Genomic DNA, 18,779 nt, shown 5'->3' with positions numbered 1-18,779 from the left:
AATCAAATGTATTTGTAAGGCCCGACAACACACGCTAATGTCCCCATGGGGCCGGACACGTCTTCTTTAAACAAGTCAAGAAGAAACATCACAATAAATCAAGAACAAAACAAAAACACCATAAAGTCCACATTTTTTAAATAAATAAAATAAATAAATGCAACACTCTGATGTACCCCACGCGAAGGTAAGGAAAGACTCACTAAAACCTAGCAATAGGAAAAAATGCACCACAGGCAATGTGGAGGAGTGAAACCTTAGAAGGGCCATTCTTAGATGTCGGTGATAGTAGTGTTGCAATAAAACAGGCAAAACAGTTGGTAAAGCATGCACTCACAAGCGTAATGAAACACAGATAAGTGCATGCAATAGCAACTGAACATTTTGAAAGATTAAAAATAGAGCTAATGGCGGATCTATTTGAGGCAAGGGGGCATCGCATCCTCCCGGTCATCATCACGGGACGTCCACCACTCCGGTCATCACTACGAGACAGGGGGACAGGGGTTAGACAGTTTGCGTGATTGTGATAGGCAGAGATAGCAATAGATATAAGTGGTAAGCATATATGTGAATAGAATAGATATATGTAGTAAGCATATTATGTGAATAGAATAGAAGTACTTAACCCAGCAATGAACTCCACGTCTAAACCACGTTGACAGACCACGGACAGAAGACTGTAAGGAGCTGATCCGTGGCCTCGGTGGTGCACGTAGAACAGTCACTGCAATCTTGGCCAAGACCCTGAGACATCCACCACCTTGGTCAGCACTACGAGACAACCACTCACAGAGATGGGAAATAGTGCTAAAACACGCTCACATTCAGCCGTGGGTCTGCTGTGATTCTGTTGTAACTAAACAATATGTGTGAATCCTTTCTCCCTCATCCCAGACGGACGTATGTAGGGAGCATGCCTGACCTCTCTCTCTCTCTCTCTCTCCACCAGACGGACGTATGTAGGGAGCATGCCTGACCTCTCTCTCTCTCTCTCTCTCCACCAGACGGACGTATGTAGGGAGCATGCCTGACCTCTCTCTCTCTCTCTCTCTCTCCACCAGACAGACGTATGTAGGGAGCATGCCTGACCTCTCTCTCTCTCTCTCTCTCCACCAGACGGACGTATGTAGGGAGCATGCCTGACCTCTCTCTCTCTCTCTCTCCACCAGACGGACGTATGTAGGGAGCATGCCTGACCTCTCTCTCTCTCTCTCTCTCCACCAGACGGACGTATGTAGGGAGCATGCCTGACCTCTCTCTCTCTCTCTCTCTCCACCAGACGGACGTATGTAGGGAGCATGCCTGACCTCTCTCTCTCTCTCTCTCCACCAGACGGACGTATGTAGGGAGCATGCCTGACCTCTCTCTCTCTCTCTCTCTCCACCAGACGGACGTATGTAGGGAGCATGCCTGACCTCTCTCTCTCTCTCTGTCCACCAGACGGACGTATGTAGGGAGCATGCCTGACCTCTCTCTCTCTCTCTCTCCACCAGACGGACGTATGTAGGGAGCATGCCTGACCTCTCTCTCTCTCTGTCCACCAGACGGACGTATGTAGGGAGCATGCCTGACCTCTCTCTCTGTCCACCAGACGGACGTATGTAGGGAGCATGCCTGACCTCTCTCTCTCTCTCTCTGTCCACCAGACGGACGTATGTAGGGAGCATGCCTGACCTCTCTCTCTCTCTCTGTCCACCAGACGGACGTACGTAGGGAGCATGCCTGGTCGCATCATCAACGGCCTGAAGACGGTGGGGGTCAATAATGCTGTGTTCCTATTGGATGAAGTGGACAAGTTGGGAAAGAGTTTCCAGGGAGACCCTGCTGCCGCCCTGCTGGAGGTAGAGACACGACTACACACACACACGCACACGCACGCACGTACGTCTGAATTCATATTTCATCAACCGAGTCTCCCGTTGGTATGCAGCCCCTGTAGGAGCTCAGATGTGAAAAAAAGCGCCCCCTATCGTCTCCCAGATGGTAATGCACCCTTTTGGAATGGACTCAATGAAAATGGATGAGAAAAGAAAAATCCGGAATCCACATTTGACTTCTCAGGCATGTAACCCGAGCCGATCGGATTCATTGTGGAGCCTCAGAACAGCGTGGAATACATAATACAGTATGTAGCGTTGGATCAATAAAAGCGATCGATTTTTGGAATGGCGATCAGGAATTGGAATGATCTTTTTGGAGAACATCTGATCTGAGGTAAGGAATCTATTTTACAAGTCTTTGGATAATCAGAGTTGTATTCACTGAGATCTCAGCGTTCGCCCTGTGTGTGTGTGTGTGTGGGCGATCGCTTTGAGGAAATCAGAGAATCGATTTTTCAGATCGCCTATATAGCGTGCATACGTACACATATACTATCGATAATCTAGCGTTTATTTGAAAACTATTCATAAATAGGCCGAAAAATGACATGTATTCTAGAATATTTCAGTAAAGGGCGATTATCATGGAATATTTATATTTTCCTTGAAAATCAGGGCTTTTCAAAATGCTATAAAACGAAAATGAACCGTTAAAAAAACAATCCGCGTCGACAATGTTGACTGGAAAACGGGTCATTGATGGGCAGATTAGACACATAGCCATAATTTAAAACATAGATTAGGCGTTATTAATGCTAACATTGAAGTGGATGGTGGGCATTCAAGCGGTAAATCAAGATTAACACTTTAACTGCCAGAAGACGAGTTTAGGCGTCCTTCCCCGCCATGCTCAAGTTGCCGAAGACGCCGTAACTCGTCTTTGATATCAATATTTCAAAAATCTGTGATCGGATTCATATTTCCCATCCGCTGGCCTGAGACTCACCAAAAAGCCCCACTGAACCCTCTAGCGGTTCAAGAGCGCCATCTGGTGGCCGATCGGCGCAATCGCCAAACAGGAAGTTACTTGGACGATGTGCTGTTCACCCATATTACTTCCGGGCACTCGGTATAGGTTCCGGCACTCTAGCTCGTCACAATACATAGCGATCCGTTGCCAATAACTCGATAAACAACATGATTTGGACGTATATACTATTATACAAGCTGGAAATGGACCGGATATTTTTACATCCCATAATGGAAAACTGTCTACCCCACGCTGATCGCCCAACGGCCCGCGGAGACTGGGGTGAGTTTTAGCGTGTAATATTTCCGTGTTCGACACTAACTGCTATGATGAACATTTGACCCACATTAGATGAATGGTATAACGCTTCCCACGGAATTATAAACGCCCCCTAGCCCATCCGGTCAACATCAGATGACGTGTAGTAACTTCCAGAAGTCCGTCCAGTTGGATTTTTTTATATCGCGCCGATTGCTATCAAACTGTATTTGATCATCAATATACCGGTAATGCATTTGGCGCTATAAATCACGTTCTGGAGAAAGCTGCAGAAAGAGATGAAAACATACTTATACTTTAGATCATATTTTAGTATGAATATGTGAATGAAAAAGTTTAACGTTCATACACCCTGAACAATACATATAGGACTTTGAATGGGCCCTAATAATGGCAATTTAGCAATAGAATTTAAAAAGTTATAGCCCTGCAAAGAAGGGGAACTTCTCCATAGACAAATAGAGCTGGCAACCTATGGTATATCATGAATTTAGCCTTAGGCAATCAAAGTGTTAAGCTTGGGCTCTGAAAGTGTTAATGGGTACGTTCTGACTGAGACAAACGGGAAGCACTTTGCTTCCGGCCACAATGTCATTCAGAATCTAGAAAACATCACACATCTCATAGGTAAAAATATATTGCTATATATAGAAATTCACCAAAAATGTAATCATTAACCCTGTCCCGCCCACTCACATGATATTTATTCCCGTCCCGCTCATGTGATTGATCGTCAAATTTACCCCCGTCCTGTGGGAGTCCTGACTAAATGTCAGGCTCTAACCCAACCCTAAATGTTGTGTTCTATTGTTCTAGGTTCTATGGTGTTGTGCATGTTCTAGGTTCTATTGTGTTGTGTGTGTATATAGAATATATTGTGTTGTGTATGTTCTACTGTATGTAGTTCTATTATATTGTGTATGTTCTATTGTGTTGTGTATGTTCTAGGTTCAATTGTGTTGTGTGTGCTCTAGGTCAGTGGTTCTCAACATTTTCCTTAGTCATTTTATTTTTTATTTTTTTACACACACATCCGCGACCCACTCAAAATGGCCACCAGTTGAGAAACACTACTCTAGGTTATATTGTGATTCTGTGTATGTTCTAGGTTATATTGTATTTATTTATTTATTGTATTTCTAGGTTCTGGACCCGGAGCAGAACCACAGTTTTACAGACCACTACCTCAACGTGGCCTTCGACCTCTCCCAGGTGCTCTTCATCGCCACGGCCAACTCCACGTCAACCATACCCCCCGCCCTGCTGGATAGGATGGAGATACTGCAGGTACCAGGTCAGTGTCGGTCTGTAGTGTTGCAATACCAGGTCAGTATCTTATTCTGATCAGCATTTAGACCTGCAAGCAGCCTTCCTGTTCTCTGCATCCCCAGGGGTTCACAGGACTCTTAGTGGAGGTGCTACATTCAGTGGACTGGTCTAGAATTCAGTGGCAAGGTCTAGAATTCAGTGGAGGGGTCTAGAATTCAGTGGCAAGGTCTAGAATTCAGTGGAGGGGTCTAGAATTCAGTGGAGGGGTCTAGAATTCAGTGGAGGGGTCTATAATTCAGTGGAGGTGCTACATTCAGTGTAGGGGTCTAGAATTCAGTGGCAAGGTCTAGAATTCAGTGGAGGGGTCTAGAATTCAGTGGCAAGGTCTAGAATTCAGTGGAGGGGTCTAGAATTCAGTGGAGGGGTCTAGAATTCAGTGGCAAGGTCTAGAATTCAGTGGAGGGGTCTAGAATTCAGTGGCAAGGTCTAGAATTCAGTGGAGGGGTCTAGAATTCAGTGGACTGGTCTAGAATTCAGTGGAGGGGTCTAGAATTCAGTGGACTGGTCTAGAATTCAGTGGAGGGGTCTAGAACAGTGTTTCTCAACTGGTGGGTTGCGACCCAAAAGTGGGTTGCGGGGCCATTTTGAGTGGATGTGTGTGTAATTTTTTTTTTTTTTTTTTTACTACCTATCTTTGTGAAAGTGGCTTCTCAGCTCTGGTCCAGCTGAAGACAGAGCAGAGGAACAGATTGGACATTGAGCATGACCTCAGAGTTGCTTTGTCTACCATCACCCCAGACTTTGAGACTCTTGTCAGGAGCAAACAACATCCCCAGTTATCCCATTAGTTCCCTGGGATGTTAAGCCAAGAAGTCTGCTAAGAAGGATATATTATTTATTATTATTACATGGCGTTTTCACATTCGCCGAAATGCTTGCTTGTGATTGGTCAATAGCCCCCCGACAGCGGTCATTATTTTTCAATAATGACCGCTGTGGGACAATAATGACCGATGTGCGCAGCTGTTCGCAATCAAGCCCACATCAGTGCAGCAAATCAGACACACCTGCCGTGGCTGCACTGACAGCGGAGTGTGTGTAGATTACAGCGGAGCCAGAACAGAGGCTGCCCGCGATAATAATAATCACTTTATTTGGGCTGACAGAGCCACAGAACAACTGCGATTTGTCAAATGAATTAGGTATATTGTTAGTAAGTTAGCCATGTAATAAGCGGGATAATGTATAGCTTTACTCGGTCATTGTCGCAAAATAATTGACCTTCACTACGTTTAAAACACCTCGCCGAAGCGGCTCGGTATTTTAAACTACGTGTCGGTCAATTATTTTGCGACAATGACCTCATAGCTATACATTATCCCTTACTTATTATTATTATTATTATTATTATTATTATTATTATTATTATTATTATTATTATTATTATTATTATTATTATTATTATTATTATTATTATTATTATTATTATTATTTTATTTCATTATGTTTTTAGCCCTAGTTGCACTTTTGTTGCAACCCCAGTTATCCTATTAGTTTCCCCAAACTTACTGTAGGTCTGTTATGTTAAGCTAAGAAGTCTGCTAAGAAGCATAATTATTTATTATTATTATTTTATTTCATTGGGTTTTTAGCCCTAGTTGCACTTTTGTTGCAACCCCAGTTATCCCATTAGTTCCCCCAAACTTAGGTCTGTTATGTTAAGCTAAGAAATCTGCTAAGAAGCAATTATTATTTATTATTATTTTATTTCATTGGGTTTTTAGCCCGAGTTGCACTTTTGTTGCACTTTTTTGTGTTTATTTTATGTGTTTAACAGTGCATGAAAGATTGCGTATTACTGCAATTATAATATTTTTTTTAGAAATCAGTGGTTAAAAAATTTGGGTCGCGACTTAATGACTAAGGACTTAATGTTGGGTCCCGAGGCTAGACCAGTTGAGAACCACTGGTCTAGAATTCAGTGGACTGGTCTAGAATTCAGTGGAGGTGCTAATATTAATACTTTTATCATGTGAGGACCTACTTGCCCACGACGCAATTAAGATCAATACTTAAAGTTTAGGATATGGTGTCTGTATCGGCAGTGACTAAATGTTATCAATGCATCCCTACATTTATTGATTATCTATGTATTGATCTATTGATCAATGTATTGATTAGCTAGATTATTAAAGGTCCCATGTTTTGCTATTCCTTTCACTATTTGGGCAATGTTACACAATTCCTGTGAGTCTATGGAACACATCTGTAAGTATTTTTTCCAAAAAAAATCATTGTTTTGTATTTCTAATCAAGTACCGTGGAGAGAGAGAGAGGGAGAGAGAGGATGCATCGCTCCGTGTGCGCTGTGTGAGCGGCTCAACTGCGATTGTGTGTAAGGGGGGAGAGTCTGGGACAGGGAGACCGCTTCTGCATTATTCCCACTGCTCCGTTGTTGAGCGAATTGTCGACCCCGTTTGAGGAAGTGTCAGTATTTCCACTCGCTCTGTTGTTGAGCGAATTGTTGATTGTGGGCGGTGACTACGACCAGTGCCTTATTCACGTCAGCAAAACAGTCAAATCAGAATGGCTTAGTTCAGTGAGGGAGGATCTGGTGAACTCGAGACTGGACTGATGAGCCAAAATGAGAATTAGAGACACAGACCCCATTGATACAACCCCACATTGCTAGAAAACAATGCTAAACACTGGAAAATGCCATTTATAAGACATGGGACCTTTAACATATGAATAGGTCACTGTTAAGTCTTTGCCTGAAGGCATTGTGGGAGTTCCCCCTCTGAAGATGAGGAATTGTGTGTGCAATGCATGTGCATGTGTGATGGAGGGCTGTATGTTTTGTGGTGTGTTTGTTACTCTGTGTAGACTGTACTAATTATACAGATTTGTGTGTGTGTGTGTGTGTGTGTGTGTTTCAGGTTATACTCAGGAGGAGAAGGTGGAAATAGCTCATCGCCATCTGATTCCTCACCAATTAGAACAACATGGTCTAACCCCCCAACAACTACAGATCCCACAAGGCACCACTCAGGACATTATCAGCAGGTACAGTACACGCACGCACGCACGCACCAGAGGCTGTGTGTTTGAGTAGATTAAAGGGGTAGTTCACCCCCCAACCAAAAACACTTTATTTACCCCAGAGTGCTATCTATTCATCCAGATAGTTTCGGTGTGATTTGCTGAGAGATGTCTACCATCACTCTAATACATTGTAGCTCAATAGGCTTTATTTTGTAGTGCTCCAAGCTCCAACAATGTACATTTGACCCAACTTCTATGTAGCTTTCAGATTATGTATAATACTCTATGTAGCTTTCAGATTATGTAGAATACTTCTGTGTAGCTTTCAGATTATATATAACACTTCTATGTAGCTTTCAGATGAATAATACTTCTATGTAGCTATTGGTAGCTCTCAAATGATGTATGTTTGTGTGTGTGTGTGTGCGTGTGCGTGTGTGTGTGTGCGTTTGTGCGTTTGTGTGTGTCCGTCCATTCAGTTACACCCGGGAGGCGGGTGTCCGTTCCCTGGAGAGGCAGATCGGGGCCGTCTGCCGTGCGGTGGCTGTGAAGGTGGCCGAGGGTCAAAAGGCCAACAAGCCCGTGGCCGTGTCCCCAGAGGGCTCGCCACAGGAACCCAACGGTGTGGGCTTCTTATGTGTATAGTGTTTATATTCATGATGACACTCCTGTATGGACCATGGTGTTACCCATGAATTATATTGCATTAACAATATACAATGTACAAGTGATTAAACTGGAATATATATAAATAAGTACTACTCAGTAATAATGCTAATCTGATGTATGTACAGTGTAGGGATGCTCGATATTGGCTTTTTTACCGATACCGATATACCGATATTGTCCAACTCTTAATTTCCGATACCGATATCAACCGATACCGATATATGCAGGGCCCCCCCCCCCAAAAAACAGAATAATTTCAGGTAATTAACATTACATATCTCTTGTTGTGGAATTAACACAACATTATGCATACTTTTGACAATAAATAAAATCAGAATTTGTTCTTACTTGCTTGCCTGGGTAAATAAATGTTATAGAAATGTAAAAAAAAAAAAAAAATTGAAAACCGATACCGATATTTTCCAATATCACATTTGAATGCCGATATCGGCCGACATCGGCATCCCTAGTACAGTGTTATAGTATTGTTATGTACAGGTATACAGGTATAAACACTATGGTAGCAAGTCATACTGGCCAGTGGTATAACTAGTAAGAGTAGGTAAGGGATATATATACATATACACATACACACACACACACACACACACACACGTGTACAGCATTATTGTACATGCTATCATACAGAGTTATATGGCTAGACTATATTTTAAGGTAGTTATGATTACAGTGTAAGGGATTTGTAGTCGGTGAAGGCAGGAAGAGAGAAGGGGAGAGACAAACAGAGACACAGGCAGAGATCATCTACATGGTTAACTCCTGGTTTTGTGCAGATTCTCCTGTTGCCAGGTAACTGATATTATAGTCGGATGTCAGTGAGAGAGTGAGAGAGTGAGTGACTGTCAAACAGCTTGGCAGATTTAGTTCTATCTCTGTTGTAATGGGTAACCAGACATTGTGATTTAGTTCTATCTCTATTGTAATAGGTAGCCAGCCAGTGTGATTTAGCTCTACTCTGTTGTAATGGGTAGCCAGACAGTGTGATTTAGTTTATCTCTTCATATCCATAGATGTTCTAAAAGCATGTTGAGCCTCTGTAATGTCTGAATAATATATGTGCATGTATGTGTGCGTGTGTGCGTGCATGCGTGTGTGTGTGTGTGTGTTAGCAGACATGGCAGTGCCACCAGAGATGCCCATTGTGATCGATCACATCGCCCTGAAAGATATTCTGGGACCACCCATCTTTGAAATGGAGGTAAGAATGGAGAGAGACAGAATGAGAAACAGACAGACAGAGAGGGGGAGGTGTTGACCTATATAATACCATATCATCTTGATTTCTGTTCTCCTCTCATGACCGAAGGGATATTTCACTTGAGTAGAACTTGTAGTGTCAGCAGTCTTACCTCTACATAAAGCTAGCGACCACTGCTGTCCCTGTTGTCCGCTGTCAACACCACCATTCCTCCCAGGTGCCAGGCTCCTCATTCACTTCCATTACTTTTGAGGACCTAGTTTAAATATCATACTTCTGAAGTATAAACAAACTGCTGCTGTGCAGATTTCAATAAAACAGAAAATTCTGAGTCAAAGGTATGTGTTTGTTTTGGTATTTGATGTATTACCTTTGAAAAATAAAAGCAGATCTGGTATCTTTGCATGGAATGTTTGGGGAATGGTTACCATGGTTCCCTGATGCCTTGCTGGAAGAAAGATTCACATTCTGTGAGAAGTTTCAAGTTTGTTTATTATTTGTCATAATAAAATGCAGAAATAAGATGAGGTACAAAACTTAGGGTAGGGTGCAAATGAGGTATGAATGTAGTGCAAATCTCTTTAATAATAGATCAATATAAAGTGTCTAAAGTGAGTGATAAGCTGAGTGTTTGTTTAAAGTGAGTGTGTACGTGTGGATGTGTGTGCAGTGAGTGTAGATGATGGTTGTTACATAGTGTTATTGTTCGTTGAGCATCCTGATGGCCTGGGGATAGAAGCTCCTTCTGAGTCTCTCTGTACTGGCCATGAGACTCCGGTAGCGCTTGCCTGACCGCAGCAGTTCAAAGAGGCAGTTGTTTGGGTGACTAGAGTCTTTGATTATTCTCTTAGCCTTGGCCCTGCAACGCTTGTTATAAATGTCCTGGAGAGTGGGGCTGAACGGGCCACTCTTTGTAGTCTACTGCGTCTTGTGCGGTGCTATTCCCAAACCAGGAGGTGATGTTACCAGTCAGGATGCTCTCTATTGTGCATGAGTAGAAGTTCTTAAGGATCTTCTGACTCACTTTGAACTTCCTTAGGCGCCTGAGGAAGTAGAGGCGTTGCCGTGCCTTCTTCACTACACTGTCAATGTGTGTGGTCCATGTCAATGTCCTCGGATATGTGGACTCCGAGGTACTTAAAACTGTTCACTCTCTCGACCGGTGCCCCGTCGATGCTGAGGGGGCTGTAGTCCCTGGCCCCCGACCTCCTAAAGTCCACAATCATCTCTTTCGTTTTGCTGACGTTCAGGGAGAGGCTGTTCTCTCGACACCATCGCGCCAGGTCCTCTACCCAGCGTTTCCGTTAGCCGGTAATTACCGGTTTTTGACCGGCAAAATCTGTTGAAGTCCGACTTATTTAATATCTCCGGTCTTAATGTCCGGTGAAAATAATTCCCTGAGTCTAAGCACAATTTGATTATTTGAATTGTATTAAAATAGGCTAAAATTAAATAGCCTATGCGATGAACGAAACGATCATTACATTTGTTTCCTCGTTGCTTCTAATAATGACAACGACGTTGTCGGCGAGAGCTTAGTGCTGAGTGTGCGGACTTTTGTGTGAAGCTGCAGAGCCAGAGAGGCAACGGCACAATGCAGTATTCCAGCAGTACTCCAATTTGGCCATTTTCAGCCAATGTTGGGTGGGGGGCGCTGCTGTGCGGTTCCCAGAAAAGAGCCAATAACAGCTAAATCAGCTTCTCTGCAGCGCCATACTCTTTGCAAATAAGTCGTTGCGAGGTGGAGAGAGTCGTCACGCAAACCACGATAATGTTGCCGTCTCTCTGCTTTCTCAGTTCTTCGCTTGATATAATTAATACAAATGTCCAATATAACGGAATTTGTTAGCTCATAAAAATGTGATTATAACAGACTGCTGTTTAGTGTCGGACCGACTGCCCACATACGCGGTCTATTTTAGTTCAAGTCAGCAGCAGCACGGAGTATCGAGGGACTTATTTTATTTGGAATATATTAATTAATGACTGTATACGCAAAAGTAGCCTAGTTTTAAGTAATAATATTATAAATCTACATGCCTTGAGGATGACATTCTTTATATTGCCTGCCTATCAATTGTTTTAAAGCTCAATAAACTATGACCGGAATTAATCTCATTTGTCCGGTAGATTGAAATCTTGCAGGTCACGGAGACCGGCAACAATTTTTTCTAACGGAAACCCTGCCTCTACCTCTTCCAGGTAGGCCCTCTCGTCGTTTGCAGAGATCAGGCCCACCACTACTGTGTCGTCAGCAAACTTGATAATTCTGTTGTTGTTCCGCTGTGCCACACAGTCATGTGTGTAGAGCGGGTAGAGGAGGGGGCTCAGAACACAGCCCTGGGGGGCCCCTGTGTTGAGAGTAGGGATGCACCAATCCGATATTGGTATCGGTATCGGCCGCCGATATCAGTAAAATAGCTGGATCGGGTATCGGTAAAAAATATATATATATATCGGATTATTATTATTATTTTTCTTGGAACCTCTAACCCTGGCAGTGTTAGTGCCTTGCTCTACCCACTTGGGCTCCACAGGGAATGGAACCTCTAACCCTGGCAGTGTTAGTGCCTTGCTCTACCCACTTGGGCTCCACAGGGAATGGAACCTCTAACCCTGGCAGTGTTAGTGCCTTGCTCTACCCACTTGGGCTCCACAGGGAATGGAACCTCTAACCCTGGCAGTGTTAGTGTAAGAAATAAAATAAGAAATAACCATTCAGTACATTTATATCTGTGTTCATTTGTTACATTTAGTTTCACTAAGTTAGGAAAGTAATGTTTTAAGTCAAGCCTGATGTTGCCTTGCACAAAATAATGACCCCAGTCTCTTCCACACAGTGACAGTGAGGCATACAGTTTATTAATTGAATGAATGACGTTTATTTTCTGTCTTTGTTTACAACAAATCAAAAACACACTTGTGATCCTTTACAATTCTTAAAAACAAAATATATTTTAATATATATATATATATTTAAAAATAAATAAATTGGACAATGGGTATTGGATCGGTATCGGTATTGGCCGATACCCAAACCCAGGTATCGGTATCGAGACTGAAAAAGTCGGATGGGTGCATCCCTAGTTGAGAGTGATGGATGAGGAGGTGCAGTTGCCTGCTCTCACCACCTGGGGTCTACCCGTCTGGCAGAGGTCATAGTTCAAGCCCAGGTCCCTGAGCTTGGCTATGAGTTTGGAGGAGACTATGGTATTGAATGCTGAGCTGTAGTCGATGAACAGCATTCTCACATAGTTCCCCTGCCTCTTGTCCAGGTGTGATGCTGCTGTGTGCAGCACATGGGCTATGGCGTCCTCCGTGGACCTGTTGGGGCGGTATGCAAATAGCAGGGGGTCCAGGTTGATGGGGAGGGAGGAACAGATGTAGCCCTTCACTAGCTTCTCAAAGCACTTCATGGCTATGGAGGTGAGAGCTACAGGGCGGTAGTCGTTGAGGCAAGCGGGCGTGGTGGGGATGACGGACTGTTCTAAGGACAGGTTGAATATATCAGTGAATACCGGGGCCAGTTGGTCGGCACAGACTTTTAGGACGCGGCCGGGGATACCGTCAGTTGGTCAGTTTGGTTGATGACAGTTGGTCCAACTACACCTCAAGTGAGAAATAGTTCCAATAGTTGGTCACTGAGCAGTTGTGGGTTAAATACCTTGCTCAAGGATACGTGCGTGCGTGCCGCCCATCGCAAGTGTGTCGTTGCATGCCGAATAAAGACTTTAAAAAAATATTATTATTATTATTATTATAGTGGGCAGGTGCTACTGGTCTCTTGTAGAGGACTGTGGTGATAGTGGGAATTCCCAGGTGGAAATGTGTTGAACTGTGTGAGGTTGACGCAGGGCTTTGGTGAACCTCTGGATAAATGAAATAAATAACCATAATAAGCCTGTTTTAACTGACCTGTGTCTCCAGGGGTCTCTCTGGAGGAGACGACCTGATCTGACCTGTCCATCCCTGATCTGACCTGTCCATCCCTGATCTGACCTGTCCATCCCTGATCTGACGGGATGATCTGACCTGTCCATCCCTGATCTGACCTGTCCATCCCTGATCTGACCTGTCCATCCCTGATCTGACCTGTCCATCCCTGATCTGACGGGATGATCTGACCTGTCCATCCCTGATCTGACCTGTCCATCCCTGATCTGACCTGTCCATCCCTGATCTGACGGGATGATCTGACCTGTCCATCCCTGATCTGACCTGTCCATCCCTGATCTGACCTGTCCATCCCTGATCTGACCTGTCCATCCCTGATCTGACCTGTCCATCCCTGATCTGACGGGATGATCTGACCTGTCCATCCCTGATCTGACCTGTCCATCCCTGCACATGCTTTCATCCCCAATGTCCATAGAGTCTCGCTCCAATAGTTTCAGAACCAGAGTTTAGCCTACGAGACAACGTTTAACTTACCACCTTTTACATAGTTAAGCTATGGTCCTGTAGCTCAGTGGGTAGAGCAAGGCACTAACTCTGCCAGGGTTAGAGGTTCCATTCCCTGTGGAGCCCAAGTGGGTAGAGCAAGGCACTAACACTGCCAGGGTTCGAGGTTCCATTCCCTGTGGAGCCCAAGTGGGTAGAGCAAGGCACCAACACTGCCAGGGTTCAAGGTTCCATTCCCTGTGGAGCTCAGTGGGTAGAGCAAGGTGCTCTGGATGTCCACCATATACAGTATATTATGTTTGCTTGAGGGCATTATTGATGTGAAAACTTAAGAATGGACTTACATGGATGTTGGACTCAAGGACTGATATCTTGGGCCCCTCCAGGTGTCTGAGCGCCTCACCCTGCCTGGCGTGGCGCTGGGCTTGGCCTGGACTCCTCTAGGAGGGGAGATCATGTTTGTGGAGGCCAGTCGCATGGAGGGAGAGGGTCAGCTAACGCTTACTGGCCAGCTGGGAGATGTCATGAAGGAATCGGCTCATCTTGCCATAAGCTGGCTAAGAGCCAACGCCAAGAAATACCAACTGACTAACAGTGAGTTACACACTTTATTATAGTATTAATAGTAGTAGTATCGGTAGTATTAATAGTAGGAGTCATAGTAGTAGTATTCGTAGTATTAGTATTCGTAGTAGTAGAAATAGTAGTAGCAGTATTGTAGCAGCAGCAGTAGACTTTGATAGTAATATGTGTGTGTGTGCAGTGGTAGTAATAGTAGTAGTAATAGTAATAGTAGTAGTAGACTTTGATAGTAATCTGTGTGTGTGTGTGTGTGTAGTAGTAGTAGTAGTAGTAGTAGACTTTGATAGTAATCTGTGTGTGTGTGTGTAGTAGTAGTAGTAGTAGTAGTAGTAGACTTTGATAGTAATATCTGTGTGTGTGTGTGTAGTAGTAGTAGTAGTAGTAGTAGTAGTAGACTTTGATAGTAATATCTGTGTGTGTGTGTAGTAGTAGTAGTAGTAGTAGACTTTGATAGTAATATCTGTGTGTGTGTAGTAGTAGTAGTAGTAGTAGTAGTAGACTTTGATAGTAATATCTGTGTGTGTGTGTGTGTGTAGTAGTAGTAGTAGTAGTAGTAGTATTAGACTAGTAGGGTAAGGGGACTTGATATTAATGTGTGTGTGTGTGTGTGTGTGTGTGTGTGTGTGTGTGTGTGTGTGTGTGTGTGTGTGTGTGTGTGTGTGTGTGTGTGTGTGTGTGTGTGTGTGTGTGTGTGTGTGTGTGTGTGTGTGTGTGTGTGTGTGTGTGTGTGTGTGTGTGTGTGTGTGTGTGTGTGTGTGTGTGTGTGTGTGTGTGTGTGTGTGTGTGTGTGTGTGTGTCTAGTGGCAGGCAGTCCTGACCCATTAGAAGGTACAGATATCCACCTGCATTTCCCTGCTGGAGCGGTAACCAAGGATGGCCCCTCGGCGGGCGTTACCATAGTAACCTGCCTGGCCTCGCTGTTCAGTGGCCGATTGGTCAGATCAGACATCGCCATGACGGGAGAAATCACGCTGCGAGGACTAGTTCTGCCGGTGAGAGAAACACATTCTAGGGCTGCAACTAACTATTAGTAAATGTATGCTATACATCAAGAGTGCACCAGATATATATATATATTTATATTTAAAAACAGTCTTAAGTTTGAAAGGAGCTGAATGGTTTAAATAAAGAAAAACATAAAACACAAACTGCTAACAGGCTTTGCTTCACATCAAATGGCTTCAACAACAGGACATGGACGTGCATCCTAACATAGAGACCCAACTAATCGATTATGAAAATAGCTGCCAATAGTTGTTGCAGCCCCATCACATCCATGTATGATGGACTTTACTTTTCTAGACACAAACTAGTAGCTAACAAGTTGGTGCTCAGTAGAGATGCTGCTTCTCTGTTATAAAGTCCTCTTTATTCTATGTTTTTTACGTCACTCCACCTTCATTAAGTTACAGACAATATCTCATCTGGCTGTAGGATGACTGTGACGCTGAGGTGAGGATAGTTTGAGCATTGAGAGCCATCAGGTAGCTGTTAGTCAGTTTGACTTGTAACATTGAGAGCCATCAGGTAGCTGTTAGTCAGTTTGACTTGTAACATTAAGAGCCATCAGGCCATCAGTAATGCTGATAGTTTCCTTTTAAAGGGGACCTGCATTGCTATTCCTAGCACTATTTGGGCAACTTTACACAATTCCTGTGAGTCTATTGAAGACATCTGTACGTTTTTTTTTCAAAGAAATGCATTGTTTTATATTTCTAATCAAGTACTCAAAACCATAATTTTTCAGCCTCAGGATTTCAGGCTGTTATGGCCTGGCTCCGCCCATAAGCACTTTGAGTGACAGTCAGCCCACATAGTCTGCGACAGAGAGAGAGAGAGCGAGAGAGAGAGAGAGAGAGATTCACTTCCTCGTGTGCGTCCAGCAGACCCCCCCTACCCTCTCTCCCTCCCTCTTCCTTTCTTCTTTCTTTCACTCTCTCCCTCTGTATCATTCTGCTCTCCACGGGGCGGTGTTTCTGTGCGGGTCCCCTTCTCTCTCCCGTTCGGGGGTGTGTGCCGCGCGGTAGCTTGTGCTCCCGAATCGGGGGAGGGGGGGGGGGACCTGCGCGCGGAGTGTTTGCACAGTAGTCTCTCTCTCTCTGTCTCTCCCTCTCTATCTCTCTCTCTCCCTCGCAGAGTGCATGCAGAGGTGTCGGGTTTCACTCTGCCTCGCAGTATGAGGAAGTGGTTTCCACTTGCTGTGTAGTCTAGGTAGATGGTGGGCGAGCATTAGCTCCAACCACAGAGCCAATCGCATCACTGTCCACTTACCCAGGGCCCCGGTGACGTCACGATATGCCTCAAATCAGGATGACCTAATTAAATCTAGCAGGAAATGGTCTGAGCTGAATGAGAGCAATCCGCCAATATGGTATTTAGACACAAAAACACATTGATACTAACTCCTATTACTACAATACAATGCTAGAGACTGAAAAATGACATTTATAATGCATGTCACCTTTAAGTAACAGGATTGGTCTGTTCTCCTCAGGTGGGTGGGATCAAGGACAAGGTTCTGGCAGCCCATAGGGCAGGCGTGAAATGCGTCATCCTACCTAAACGCAACGAGAAGGACTTGGAGGAGATCCCGGCTAACGTGCGTGCCGAGCTGGACTTTGTTACTGCTAGCAACCTGGACCAGGTTTTGAACGCAGCCTTCGACCAAGGGTTCCCTGCTGCTACACACACACACACTCAGCTGACCAGCAAACTGTGACCCTCTCTCTCTCTCTCTCACCCACACACTCAGCTGACCAGCAAACTGTGACCCTCTCTCTCTCTCTTTCTTTCTTTCTTTCTTTCTTTCTTTCTTGTGTGAAGCGGAGGACAGTATACTAAACAGTATAAAGACTACAGGACATCTCCACTGAAAACCATACCCAACTGATTCCTTTAATAGTTGAGAAGAAGACCGTTGCTGAAACCATTGGTAGCCTAATTCTCATAATACCACATTTCCTCGAAAAACCCAGTTTCTTCCCACCCCCTGGATGGGATTTGCTTTGATGATCAGAGGAGAGGGTGAATAACCCTTGCTAGCCGTGAATGTGGAGTTAGGTTTGTTTGGAAAGACTTCCTTTGTGCTGTAATGATCTGACGCAGTTACACAAAATATCAATACAAAATATTGGATACCAATGGACTCGTAGTCCAATATTTTGTGTAACTGCCTGGTCAGTTCTTTCATTCTCGTCAGCCTCAACATCTTTCTGCAGTAATCCTGCCAAGGTATGGATATTGAATTTACAATGATATATTAAACTGTTTACATTTTGAATTCCTTCCAATTAACGTGATTTGGACCCTTAACTGAGTGAGAGGAAATAGAGATACAGAAAGAGAGCAGGAGAGGAAAGAGAGCAGCAACAGTTCCTGTTAGTCTGTGTGTTGATATATTATCACAGAGAACTGTTTAAAAGCCTGGGATAATTTCTTTATTTTGATCAACATTACACCCCACGTACAACATTTGGTAACGTTTAATAAGACAAAAGGGCAAAAGAGGAGTATTTCACTGCTGCAGCATTCAGGACAGCCATGTTGAACACTGGTCCTGAATCTGCATGGTGATTTACAATCTTAAAAGTTCAACCTGCAATACCATCCATTGTACAGCGAACTATGGGCAGAAAGAGCCCCTCTTGGTATTGTGCTTTGTTTATATATATTTTTGTTTTGGTTTGATGTGCAGGCTGGAGTTGAGTGGGAGGGGTTGCTATTGCTGGACATACCTATATATATATATATATATATATATATATAAGTAACTTATTATACCATACATTTCTCCAGTGTGAGCAGCAATACAGTAGCAACAGTCTGATGACACAGTCTATAATGTTGGTGTTAACTTCCCACTATGATACCTGGATGACTATGCCATAGCCTCGCTCAGAGCATCTGCATTTTCAAAGGAATACAGAATCTGCTATTTAGGATAAGATATGACCAGATATGATAAGCGAAGAGAAATGTTATTACTGGGTAGATTGTGTGTTATTGTCAGGAGGACTGATGCGTTTCTGGTTCACAATAGGACTATAGCACATTAATAAGAGTAGAATATATATATATATATAATATAAGAACAATAATGATAACAAATCAGCATTTCTCTTGAGATCCTGTTGGTAGCTTTGCTAATGATTTACATGTACTGTAAATATAATAGTGTGATTCTATACTAAGTATATTGTTACGATGCAGTACTGGTGTCACATGAACAGTTTTAATGACTGGACATAACAGTAATTGAAAATAAAATGTTTGAAATCTTATAGTACTGTTGTTTTTATTTTTTTTATGATCCAGCTCATACTGTACATGGCTGTGGTTTAGAAGATACCTCGATCAACCAGTGTTTACAAATGATAAGTGTTTGTTTTAAGTTTAAGTGCATTGTAAAGGGCCATTTCACCCATTTTCAACTTGAATCCTATTGTTCTGTTTTGAGAAGGAC

General features: G+C 43.5%; 1 protein-coding gene across 1 annotated transcript in view; it reads left to right on the top strand.

The window, feature by feature from the left end:
- The window catches only part of lonp2 (lon peptidase 2, peroxisomal), a 44,262-nt gene extending 25,712 nt beyond the window's left edge, over window positions 1–18,550 (top strand). The window contains exons 10-17 of the mRNA XM_084316359.1: window positions 1,703–1,844; window positions 4,276–4,426; window positions 7,341–7,467; window positions 7,926–8,068; window positions 9,249–9,334; window positions 14,122–14,329; window positions 15,119–15,309; window positions 16,812–18,550. Of these exons, the coding sequence (XP_084172485.1) occupies window positions 1,703–1,844; window positions 4,276–4,426; window positions 7,341–7,467; window positions 7,926–8,068; window positions 9,249–9,334; window positions 14,122–14,329; window positions 15,119–15,309; window positions 16,812–17,036 (1,273 nt within the window). The 3' untranslated portion in view covers window positions 17,037–18,550. The remainder of the gene's footprint in view (window positions 1–1,702; window positions 1,845–4,275; window positions 4,427–7,340; window positions 7,468–7,925; window positions 8,069–9,248; window positions 9,335–14,121; window positions 14,330–15,118; window positions 15,310–16,811) is intronic.
- Window positions 18,551–18,779: the final 229 nt, after the last annotated feature.

The sequence above is a fragment of the Notolepis coatsorum genome (genome assembly GCF_963971535.1).
Source record: "Notolepis coatsorum genome assembly, chromosome: 6".
Lineage (NCBI taxonomy): Eukaryota > Metazoa > Chordata > Actinopteri > Aulopiformes > Paralepididae > Notolepis > Notolepis coatsorum.
Note: the sequence above shows the minus strand (reverse complement) of the source record. Positions and strands in the feature narration are given on the sequence as shown.